The sequence below is a fragment of the Anopheles marshallii genome, chromosome 3 (genome assembly GCF_943734725.1).
Source record: "Anopheles marshallii chromosome 3, idAnoMarsDA_429_01, whole genome shotgun sequence".
In the NCBI taxonomy this organism is placed as follows: Eukaryota; Metazoa; Arthropoda; class Insecta; order Diptera; family Culicidae; genus Anopheles; species Anopheles marshallii.
The window spans coordinates 69,571,635-69,584,291 of NC_071327.1; the positions used below are offsets into that span (position 1 = coordinate 69,571,635).

General features: G+C 40.5%; 1 protein-coding gene across 1 annotated transcript in view; it reads right to left on the reverse strand.

Moving 5' to 3' along the window:
- Positions 1-2,822: 2,822 nt before the first annotated feature.
- The window catches only part of LOC128715854 (eukaryotic translation initiation factor 5B), a 32,904-nt gene continuing 23,069 nt past the window's right edge, over positions 2,823-12,657 (reverse strand). Inside the window, exons 7-8 of the mRNA XM_053810772.1 lie at positions 10,197-10,358; positions 2,823-2,930 (exon numbers count right to left, since the gene is read on the reverse strand). Of these exons, the coding sequence (XP_053666747.1) occupies positions 2,823-2,930; positions 10,197-10,358 (270 nt within the window). The remainder of the gene's footprint in view (positions 2,931-10,196; positions 10,359-12,657) is intronic.

Below are 12,657 nucleotides of genomic sequence, written 5' to 3' on the forward strand. Positions count from 1 at the left end.
AATTTCCTTCCCCCCCCCCCCCCCCCCCCTCCCCCGGATTGGTTGGAGGGGGCTGGAATTTAACACTCCACCGGAAGCGCGACAAGTACGCTTCGGTATGCGCGCGAGCGCGTTCAAGCATTTGCGCAAGCCGGTCGCGAATGGACAAAACACATTTGGTTGCTGACTGTGGCCCCAGTCGGCCCCAGTCGGTGGGTGGGATTTGCTGCGTTCGCTCTCCCACAGTGAGACGGCAAGTGGAGAGGGGGACCGGTGTCTTAATTTCGCGTACGGCAAAGCATTGTTGCTCACTGATAATTGAGCAGTGCTTATCAATTGCACAATTACAACATATGGACAGGAAGATATTTTGTTGCGTGTGTTGAAAACCATTCCTTGCGTGGTTTGGTAACTTTAAGTTGTTTAAGCATCTTTAAGCCAAGTTGGGTAACGACCCTTATTAAGGCATATCTGTTATAGTAAGGCTAATCAGAACTTATTTCTAAATACATTAAATATATCTTTTCATCCCTAATTTTTAGCTCAATCATCAATTATTTGCAGGTGTAATAGCCTTTAAATCGGTGACGGTAGAGAGTGGTCGCCAAAAATTCCATTCCCGTGCGGATGCATCAACATCATTACGGTATCACACCTTGGGCCGAACACATCTCCTCTGTCCGTCTATGCAGATGCCCCGAAGGACTACTCTATTGTTTTTTTTTTCTTATAACTTGACTAGCCTCCCGAAGTACAAAAGTGCTGGAACTTATCAATTTTTATACAAGATAGATGACTTCCAAGGCACAATTACCTATCTGTCAGGATCGGGATATTGCCACCATGTTATTCAGGATCAGAATAATCACTAACTATTACTAAGAACTCATCATCATCACCACTGTATTATTGCATTACTAACTTACTTATCAGGCGCTGAAATCGCTGCATGGTCTGATGCAGGAGTCCTCTAAACTGCTCACGGTTGAGCGGCGTCTGCTGCCAATCGAATATTCTAACCTAGCGGACGTATCAACGTCTTTACTCCATCTCAATTTGGGCCACCTCTGTCCATGTGGATGACTTAAAGGCTCTTTACGTGACCAGCCCACCGGAGCCTGTCGAGTCTAATCCACTGTGCAGCAGTGAGTTCGTCGTACTGCTCGTAGAGCTCGCCCTTGCCTGTCCTGACATACGGGGCCAAAAATCCTTCTGAACATCTTCCTCTCTAACGCGACTTAGCGGGTTTCATCAGTATTGGACAAAGTCCATGTCTTAGAGACGTATGTGAGTAGGACAAGCTCTATATAGTCCCAGCTTCGTTCGTAAGTTAGGATGTGTTAGCAGGACCGTTGGTAGTGCCACCATCAACTTGATTTTATTCCTCGTTATTCTTCAACTTGAGGTTTTCTGCCGCCTGCTCAATCCTTTGGCAAGCATCCGCAACGTTAGAGAGCAGTAAACCAATGATGTCTATGTCATCATTCCAGGATCTGGATTGACTTATAGAAGATGCACAACAGCGGTGTAAAAGCCGTTCGTTTACGTATATTCATGCACTTCCTGAGGAATTGGATTTAAAAATAATGTTTTCCTGCCATTTAATTCAACCCAATTTAATCATCCCACTTAGACCTACGAATATCACTTTACGCAGTGTCTGTATAACAATTTGAAGGTGGTTCTTCTTTTCGTAAACCCAACAATGCTTCTACTTCATCGATAAACGCTGCATGTTTGTTCAAGTCTTCAACGCTGGAACCTCGCCTATTCCAAGAAGTCTCAAAATAACTGACAGCCAGGTAAGGGGATTTGCACGTACAGTCTCCCCATTCCCCAGCGCCCGTCGTCAACAGCTTTGGCTCGATCGATCATTTCGAACCGGCCTACGTTCGGTTCGTGATTGTCAATCCAACCAACACACTGGAAGCACAGATGCGTCGGGGCGTAAAGTAGCTTCAAGGAGTAGACATTCAAGGTCACATTTTCGGTCGAATTTTATCAATATTGAAATCATTGATGCTACGGTAAGATATTATAAACTTATCATTATAAAAGCTTAGCTGTGATATTTTTTATGACAATACGGTACTCATCATTAAAAGTAATCTAATGTACACTACTTACCAGGCGCGTTCACTGCTTAGAGCAAATTTCTTCCATTTTCAATATGATACACGTGCCGCTGATATAAATTTGCCACGACTTTATATGTTTTGCATATACAGGCAGGCCTTGCGCTGTGTAAAAACCTTCCAACGGCAAACAACGTTCATAAGTTCCGTTTTGATGCAGTTTGCTTTTCAGTGACAATATTTTGCTGTCCGTTCAGTTTGTTTCCGGTAAACGTCAGCCTTGGCATACCATCGTTATTCCAATTTCGCTGTCATACACATCATTAGGCAGTAGGGAACGACCTCACACAGACATTATTGTTATTGTAATCGGCATTAATTGCTGTCGGGATTTGCACACTTTTAGGAGTAACTTTGTGTTGGCAATTGCTTTATCGAGGAAGAAGTGTAACTCGAAACTAAATTGAGACAATTAAAATCGCAATCAACCCCTACTTAAAGTTGACTTGAGGTGTAAATATTAAAAGCGAGTTATTAAACTATATTCGCCACACGGGCACGAGTGAACACTAACAAGGGACTAGCGTTGAACAGTGCATTGACTTTGTTTTCGTTTGAAATCACAATTTTGCTGCTGTGTGCTCGTGATGCACAGCAGGGAAGTTGAAACAAAAAAAAGGCTGCCTTTAGGACGATAGAAACCAAATTGACACACAGAAATAAAATCATTAAAAAGAAAACGGACACCAAAATCAATCCGAAAGCAATCTACAATATCTGGAAGGTCTTCTTCAGTTCCACCATAAGCGTCCAGTCGGATTTCAATAGATCGTCCCGGAAGTAGTCCTTGCACGCATCGATACTTTGACGGGAAATCTGAAATGGTACCGTAAGAAGAAAAAATGATAAATAAGACATTTTTGGTGAGGCAACTTTAAGTTGTTTAACGGAAGGAAAATGCTTGCCAACCATAAATGGAATAGAGACAGCGTGATGCAGACCTATGCAGACACTATTCATTGATAAAATGTTATTGATTGAGCGTTTTTCTGGGGAAAGGACTTGCCCTTGAACGGAAAACGGGATATTTCTACGGCAGGTTGTAAATGGTATGCTAGGAAAATATATACTCAACTTTGAAGTATACATAAAATGGACATAAAAAATCTATTCTACCTCAGGAAGATTATCTGATGTACGATGTGCCAAAAAACAAATTGTATACAGGGTTTTTTAGATGACAGAACAACACAATCGTCTATCACAACAAGCACAGCACAGGACATTTCAGAAGATTTAGAAGATTTAGATTAGAAGACACCACAACCTCAGCAGACATAGATTAACGCAAGCACATGATTTCACAATGCAAGCGCACCTTTCCCCAAAACCCATACGACGGTATGAGCCAAGTACGATCCGACCAGTATAAACGCGGTCTGGGAAGAATTTTGACAACCGAACGATGTTTGTTTTGAACCGAAGCAATGTTTACTGCATTTATCGAATTAAATATGCTTTAATTCATGAAAAATAAAGTAAATGTTACCAACAACCATCGTCTGGGTGTGAAAATCAAACCTAGAATACGTTTATACTTCTCGGATTGTACTTCACTTCTACCATCGTACGGGTTTTGTGGTAAGGTGCGCTGCCATTATGATATCATGTGCCGCGCTTGTTTTGTTACGTGCTTGCGTTGTTCTATCACCCAAAAAACCCTGTACTATCATTCTTTTTAACGAATAATGAGTAAATATAACGATGTAAATATCCATTAATTCAAGCTTAAACACAAAACTGTACAAATGTCCACCGTTAATCACAGCACAGAAGTTTATAATTAAACAATCGTTAACTGCTCACCAAAGCGTAACATCAGCCAAGCTTCTAATAATAACCTACAGAACAAACACTGTTCTGCTAACTATAATTAGTGCAACGTTACTGATGGTAATAGAAGGCGCCGTCCTGCAAAAATCTAATTCTAATACCATTTTCATAAAGAAAACAACAGCAAAAAATAAAAAAAACCTTCTTGAGAACCGAACCATATAAATTGGGTCGCAAACGCTGGTACCGATTGACGTCATCACGCTGTTACTGGGTGTGATAACCTCGGAAGCTTTTGGCCAAATTTCTCAACCCAACCGCATCGACCTCTTACGGTATCACCACCATCAACCGTTCCCTCCGTCCTGCGGGAAATCGTTACGTTCGACGTCACAAATTGTAATCCACAACATTCCACAGCAAAACCCCGCGCGCGAACCGCCGAGGTCATGTATCCATGGAATTTTTTGGGGGGCAAAAAAAAAAAAAGAAGATCGGTACACATAACAGCCGCCTGATGTATATAAATACATGGATTCCTACGGGTACATAACGTGCGAGGTGGGTGGCTGGGCGGCAAAATAAATAGAACCGAGCCCACCAGCAATGGAAGGCAACGGCTACCTTCTGAGCGCTGCTGCGTTCCTGATCGCTGAGCTTATTATTTGTGGTAGGGAAAATGGTGAAACACTAAGGAAAACCATTCTCTACCAGTTTGGTGCGGAACTCGTATCGGTAGTCATCGGCAGAAGCGTGAAGTGTTTGAGAAAAAGCGGGATCCTTCCTTACGAAACACACATTGCAGGAGAGCACGCGATACAGTGAATGGTGCCTGAAAGAGACAAAACGCACAGCGAATTCGTGAAGTACATAAGGACACGGAGTCCCCATGTACTATTTCCCTGCGGGAAGAACAGTCCCGAAAACGGCACAGCATAAGCAGGCAGAGGAGGGGTGTGGGCCGTGATGCGAATGCGCCCGGTGTTCGAAAAATCGATAAAATCCTGGGCAACGTGAAAGTAGGTCACTGGGATACGACGGCTGCACATTTCTTTGACGCCCGTGCACGTCATGTTGAATGAATGTGGTCGCGGCACGGGAACACATTGCCGTTCCTGGGCGAGCTTTACAATGAAATTTGATGTTTGTGAAAGAAAACGAACCATTTGCACAGAGTCTATATATATATATATATTTACACCCATGTTATACCCCTGGAATATTAATTATTTCAAGGGAAAAAATAAATTTTAACATTCGACTGTATGTAAACTTCGTTCAGCGGCATATATGAATGAAAATTCCATCCCCATTGGAACGGTTCCAAGGAGATGCTATGTGTTTTTCCTCTCTGTTTTTCCACATATACAATTATTTGCTCGGGAGTGTAAGGAACACGGAAGGGATATTGTGGTCATGTACAACAGGTCAGGCTATTTTTAGCCCCTAAAGCGCCAGCCCTGACGAAACGGGCCGCGGGTTGTTGCTGAAACTGGTCCTGGATAAGCGATATGTGCCGTTAGTAACGGGCACTTGGGGTGGGCCCCAGTCCGGATCACCCTACCAACGTGGCACCAGAACCTTGGGGAACCAGAAACCAATCAAGACACGGGAGAGGTTGAAATGGATATTTAACAAAAAAAGAAAAACACAGAGCCACACAGCCACAGTGGCGAGATATTTTTAGCATTGAGCTCCCACCAGTCCGGCCCCCTATGTAGCAAACACCAGCCTATGTTATGTCAAACGAGCCCCCCTTCCTGGCGTTGTACACGGCTATCCTGGATCCAGGCGAAGATCTGCCCCCTTCTGTGTGCAATGGCCATCGGGTTTCCGGGTTGAGCTTTTACGGATACGGCCTTGAAAGCGACGCAGTGCTGGGGATGGCTATCCCACAGGATACGACCCCCCATCCAGCCACCCTCCAGCCTGCAATTTACTGGCACAAAATTAGGTCAACAATGACGTCAATCGGTAGATCGGTACAAAGTTTCAATGGAGGCTGGTTGCTAGGGTACAAGCATCAGCGTACATTTAAATGCTCGCCGAGTGGAAATGTGAAAATATTTAAGCGAAAAACCCCGAATTCATCAACTACAGCATGATGAATACCGTACTTGGTGATGGTACTGTTCGATACGATAAAGTCTATTGTTCTTAGATGATGACATTTCACACTTAAAGTGATGAAAATCGACCTAACTATAGGTTATAATTCCTTCATAGAGCTTTTGTTGCCCTGCATAGAAACCATTTTGAGTTTCATGTGGCATTCATGTCAATTATAATTAAATAATCTCTAACTAGTATCTGCTACACTGATATTCATTCGCCATCGCACGACTCGAAGGTAAGCAAGGTCAAGAAGTTTCTTTAAAGTCCATCAAAATAAGCTACAGTGAATTTGTAAAGCAAGAAGTGACAGTTTTAAAAGAATTTCACAAATAGCTTTGCTAGTGCCCGTAATGTTTTTTAAAATAATTTGAAATGGTAAGAGCATATGTTTCACCTACTTCTTCAAAACACTGTTCGGTGCAATTTAGTGCGCTAAAGATTTTAATTAAGTATTACGTAAAGTCTTCTATAGGAAACGCGAATATTTACTCTAACTTTGTCGTCATTTATTTGACTTGATTTTTAAATGGTTCTCGACATATTCTCGACGAGTTTAAAGTATGTTAAAGACAATGTCGCGTTCCTTAAACCCTCTCGAGCCTCCTTAAGATTGTCCTAAATTTGTCACATTGGAAATCATATTTATACTCATTCAAGAAGATTTGGTGTTAACATGAATCGAAAGTGCTAAAATTTACAGTGCAATAAATAGATCCATTTAATAAAATCATAAAATAACATGTACAAATATTGGACGGTATCCGAAACCCACACTTTTTCAAAGCTCGTAGAGACCTAATTGTCGTAGGAGTAATTCAATCCACAAATAACCGTCGTAGGTGGAGTAGGAGTTGTTGGGATTTGATAAATATAGGCCGAGGAGGGTTTTCCGTCGTTTTTTTTTTTTTGCTTTTTTAAACCTTTTTGCATCTAAAAATGAAACTTCATAAATAGTGATTAATAACTGACGAAACTACAACGAAAAACAGACAGACAGAACATACCGATTAACAAACTGTTTAATCACATGTAATAAGGAACCAATATCGTTAATACAAAAGAAAAAAGACATTGTAGCTGTTGTGAACATATAATAACTCAAGGAACACAAAGGATAGAATAACTGAAATGTTAATTTCAAATAACCTTACTATACAATTTTTTATTAATTTAACCTTAATGTTGGAAGGAAGCGTTATAACAACAAACTGAAGAGTGGAGAACCGATGGAAAACTTGTACAAAGTTGATTTAAAATTATTGATATACGATAAAAAGTTTAATAAAGCTAATATGCTACTTATTGTTTTCAGTTTAGTAATTAATCAACGCTGTCACAATTTATGTAGTTTAGTAAATGGTTTGACATTCCATTTCATAAAATTTCCAATTTCAAAATAGGCAAACCCAATATTGCTGTTTTTAACAATGCTTTTTACTAATATTGTATCATTTATCGACAGTGGTATTAGTTATATTTAACACATTTTATCCTTTCACATGTATAAAATGAATAATAACTGTAGTACTCCGTACAATAAAATTAAATATTGTAGCAAATAGTATCATTAAAATATAGCACATAGTTTGCATAAAGTGCTGCTAGCAAATATTGCTTGCTGTTTCATAAGCATGAAGCATCACGACATATCGTGTCGTGTCGCGTGGGGCAGGCACCACGGCACTACGGACGGCCAAGCCCCTGTGTGTTTAACGTCCTTCCTCACTAGGACACTGCGCATGGCAGCTGCTGGCAGAGATCAATGTACCCAGTACAGTTGTTTAGCTTGCGATTGACGTCATAGTTGAAAGGTAAATCGTAATGCGATACCTCCCTCCAACCCCCCTTTTTCCCCCTCCACCCTTACCACCATTATGTTCCCTCCCGCAAGTATTGATTTATTTCTGATATGCTTTAAAGGGTGTATGTTGCTGCATAGCACGTTATTTAACATGTTATCAGGTTGATAAGACTATAAATAGAATTTTTCAAAGGGTGCGCTTCACGTGCCGAAAAAGTTTCGCCTAGTTGCAAAAGCGTGCCCGAATAATTATTCCTCTGGGCGAAAGTAAAACTTTACATAACTTTTTGAAGCATTTTGTAATGAATTGTTCTGTTTCTTTTATCAATCATCCTTAGTAGGGTGTTCAGTTAGTGAATGGATTTTTTATTACTTCCCCTTTTTGGAAAGAACAAAGAACCGTCAGGGAAACGTCGGTGAACGCAAATGATGACGTCATTGGTGCGATCGATAATCGCAAAGGCGCAAGCTACGGTCACGTACTTTATGTGGATAGGAGAAATAAAACGTTGCTTTATATTTATTATCCGGACATGCAATTGAGACATTTCATAAGGCGTGATCGACAGCAAATATTACAGAAAAAAAGCAAAATTTGATGGTAACTAGTAAACATTTAGACTATTTACTTAGTTGCATCATTAGGCGTCCGGTTTATTTATATTGTTATTTAATTTAACAAAATAAGTTATTATAGTTTCATTGCAAACGTATAAACCATTTGATGTTACTTACTAAATTTTGACGCAACATCATATTGCATAATATTTAGTGCATCATTATTAATCGAATTATCCACTTTAGCCAACATGACTGAAAATCCGAACTCTGCTAATCTTGATGGTAGTGTAATGTACCGATTTTCTGTTAAATAATATTCTTAACTTCTAAGTACACATATTGCATTACCTCGTACATTTCCAAATTAATAAATGTTTAACAGGCTAATATTATTACAGTATAAATGGAAAGAAGCAGCACAATCAATGGAGCACTTTCCGTTCTGGGACAGTTTAGAAATAGATTTTATATTAAAACAACAGATAAAATTCATTTAACTTACAGAGAGATGTGACAGAATCACGTTAATGCATTGAAAGTAAACTATATTTATATCATACGCACAGCAAAGGATATAAACACAGCAATGGCAATTTAATTGAAAACGATAATTCATTCAAAGGGCCGGCCATTGCGAAGGCAACGGCCAAAGGCGTCGATGACCTAATTTGGTTGGTCACCTCCCCCCTCCGATGACGTCGGTTGGTGGGCTGACCCGATATCCTAGCAAAAACAACGCATCCCCGTATGACGTCAGTCGATGGTGCAACACGCATTCTACGTCATCAAACAACACCTTCACTGTTTGTGACTGAATGCATCTAACATGTTTGCAATGCGCAATTAAGATGCTTATGCTTTGAATGAGAGTTTATCAAGTAAATAATTTTATAGGACGGATCTAATGCTTGTTAGTTTAGCATTTTAGACTTCAATTTATGTTTAGATTCTTAGCATGCTATTTTAACTAAACTGTAAAAGGGTCAACATCTGAATTGGAGTACTTGTACTGTGCAAGATCTTCAAGTTTCCCACATGCAATAGAACCATTTACTTTAAACTTAAAACAGGACTATATAAAGAATTATAAACTATAAAACTTATTATCAAAACGAACACGCAGTACGTCTTACCACCGCTTAGCTCAATATCAACAGCAACTGTTTTTTTATTTTTGTGTTGCTTTTATTCTTCTTCTACCTCATCTAGACATATTTTTACCACAGATACATATTTTTGGTCAACAAAAACGCTATTTTCATATCGAGAAATGATGGGTTTGAAAAATATGTGTGCTATTTTTAACGTCCACCATCGGCCATTAATGAGGCTGCCCTTTTTCAAATATTAAATACTCCCCAACCCGAATTCCCAGCATCTCAAGGCAGAAGGATATGGGGGGGGAGGCGAGAATTTTTGGTTGGTGGTTTGGTACTGCCACCGCTTGTAAAACTATACGGGCAGGTAGGTTAACGTTGGTAAAAACAGGCCGGATGATGCTATTGCCACTTTGGCTTAAAATAAACAACACGCAGCCGCAAAGTGCATTAGAACCGCGGGGGTTTCACAAAAATAGATTCCCCACGGCGAAGCATTATTAGAACAAAAACCAAAAAAAAACAACCCCAAAGGCAAAATTAAACAACAGCCACACCGCATAACCAGCAGCTTTAAAGCATATTCCCCGTTGGCCTTTGTTTCGGTGCTGTTGGACAGCAATACAATAATCGTAACAAATATGCATCTTTTAACGGACGAACAGCGACAAAACATCTACAAAGAGCAGAAAAAAAAGAAAGCTTCCAAGTTAAGGATGAATTATTACGACTTACCTTACTAACTAGCATGTCGGTTTCTTCAAAGTGACGGCCATACATTTTCGGCGTTTCTCCCGGTATGGGCTCGATTTTGATGCACACCTCCTGTCCCTTTCGAGCACTTTCGATTTGTTTATGGTTAGCTTCGATGGACGTTACAACGCCAAGATCTGTAAACTGTAAGGAAAGAGCAAACGAACAACGCTTTAGTACAGTTGATCTGTAACGCATGTGAGAGCCTTTGCAATTAACCAAAGGGTCGATTTGTGAACAATTCCTGATAAGAGATTTTTGCTTGAATTCAACTCTAGGGACTCGAAATTTGTTGAGAGTGATTTGCGTAGCAATTATTACAGGGTTTACCAGTCCAGTTCAACCACGAAACACTATCTGTATACAGTGCAAACAAACAATTCGGACCCGTTCATCCCTTTTCAACACTGGAACACTGGATTCCAACTTTGTAAAATCCCTACTCAACTGTGGAAAATGTCGTTTAGGTTCTGTTACTGACGCACTGGATGTTTATACTGCGTGTTTTGATACTTTTTATGCTTGGATCATTGCAATCGATCTAATCAAATTATGTCATTCGTTTCGATTTATTGTTACTGTTTTACTATAAAATAAGTACAATAACTAAAATATATACTAAAGCATTACAATGGAGTACCAAAACATGCAATATAAACTGCCTGCCTGACATCTCAATCGAAACCTCATTTTCTACAGTCGAGTTGGGAATTTTACGGAGCTGGAATCCAGTGTTCCATTGTTGAAAAGGGATGAACGGGTCCGAATTATTCGTACGATTCGTGAGAATCGTTTTCCGCTGTTGACCCTGTAACTGACGGCGTTAAGCTGGCTAACCTACTTCTCAATCGATTGTTTAATATAATTTCTTGCTTCTTAAATTTGACTATTGATCTCTTCAATGTTGAATTTGTCCATGGTATCTTGTTTCATGGCTCGAGAAATTATTTAAATTATTCTTAAAGTTTTGTATATGTACATAAGTCAACGTTTTGTTTCCAGCCAAAAAATACTATAATGTAAAAAAATTCATTCACAAACGTACAACTCTGCCCATGTGAGCTACGCCAGCGGTTACACTATAGCGAACCTATCGCTATATTGAAAGTTACAACAAACAACCCCGAACCCCGTGACTGCATCATTCATTCATAATTTAAACTCATTCATTCGTTGCTTCCTGTTTTGTTGCTCGGTTGAGTGATCGCGTACGGCGAACATCAACCAATCGCGATACGATTCCGTGCGGATCAGTTTGATACACCTCCTGGCCGTGCGCCACGCGACACAGTGCCGGGCATCCGTCCGGCGCAGGTTTTGCTGATGATCGTGCCCCAGAGGGACGTGCGCGAAATCGATCAGGCAGATGGGATGGGAACGGAGACGACGGGACCTGGAATGGTGCCCCGGGAACGGGCACGCTGACAGCGTTTGATCATCATCGCAGCTGTGCGCAAATGGCGACGTTTGTGCAGCCGTCTCAACCGCTGCGGGTAAAGCGGCACAGTAAAAATGTGCTGGACACTGGTAAAACGGTTTAAAGTGCAACTTTTTCCTATTCATTTTAAATCTCCACACACTGCCCTTTTGCTGCTCATCTTGCACTGGAGGCAAAGTGTTTCAACGCCAAAGCTCCTGGCAAGTGTTCGGCAAACGTCGCAGGATGTTTGTTCGACACTCAGCGCCTCAATCTCCAACAGCCACACATACCGATGAAGGTTCTGCGCAATGCGCAGTTCCGATTTCGCGTATCAAAACATTGAAATCAGTGCAACGATTTCTCTCGATGCTTAGAATTTGCAATCGGTTGACATTAAAAACCCACACACAAGTAAATGCCATTTTCCTATACATTTTGCTGTTGTGTTGGGTTGAAAAATTGTTATTTTTTGAAGTAAATATTGGCTACAAAACGGTGTAAACTTCACACTACTGCTGTATAAAACATGAAAATTACGAATTGGCCTTGAAGTTAAGTCTCGACGGGATCAAACCTCCAACAGGAAAATTTCTAATAATAAAGAAATATATCATGTCTCGATGAGTGCAATGAGTAAAACTGTGCACCACGTTTAATAAGCGGTTAAACAGCTTAGTTCATGAATGAACACAACACACCCCAAACAAAGCATCAGCCGAGAGCTGAGAGTTGGAACGAAGGCTGGATAGAACACTGCTTTAACAGCATTTTATGAATGAAGCTTACACACACCGTCAAACCGTTTGTCCTTAAACATTCGAGGTATTTCATCAAAGGAGAGGGCTTGGCCGCCCTATATTTCTCTGTTAAGGAGCGCCTATCTGCTGCAATTGTGTGAGATCATACTCATTCGTATGAATGAGCTGTAAGCAGTGGAGAGAGAGAGAGAGTAAAATGGAAAATGAATCGGGCTTTTCTTTTTTTCCCACCAGCACGCAAAGGTTCCCATTTTTCTCTCCCTAA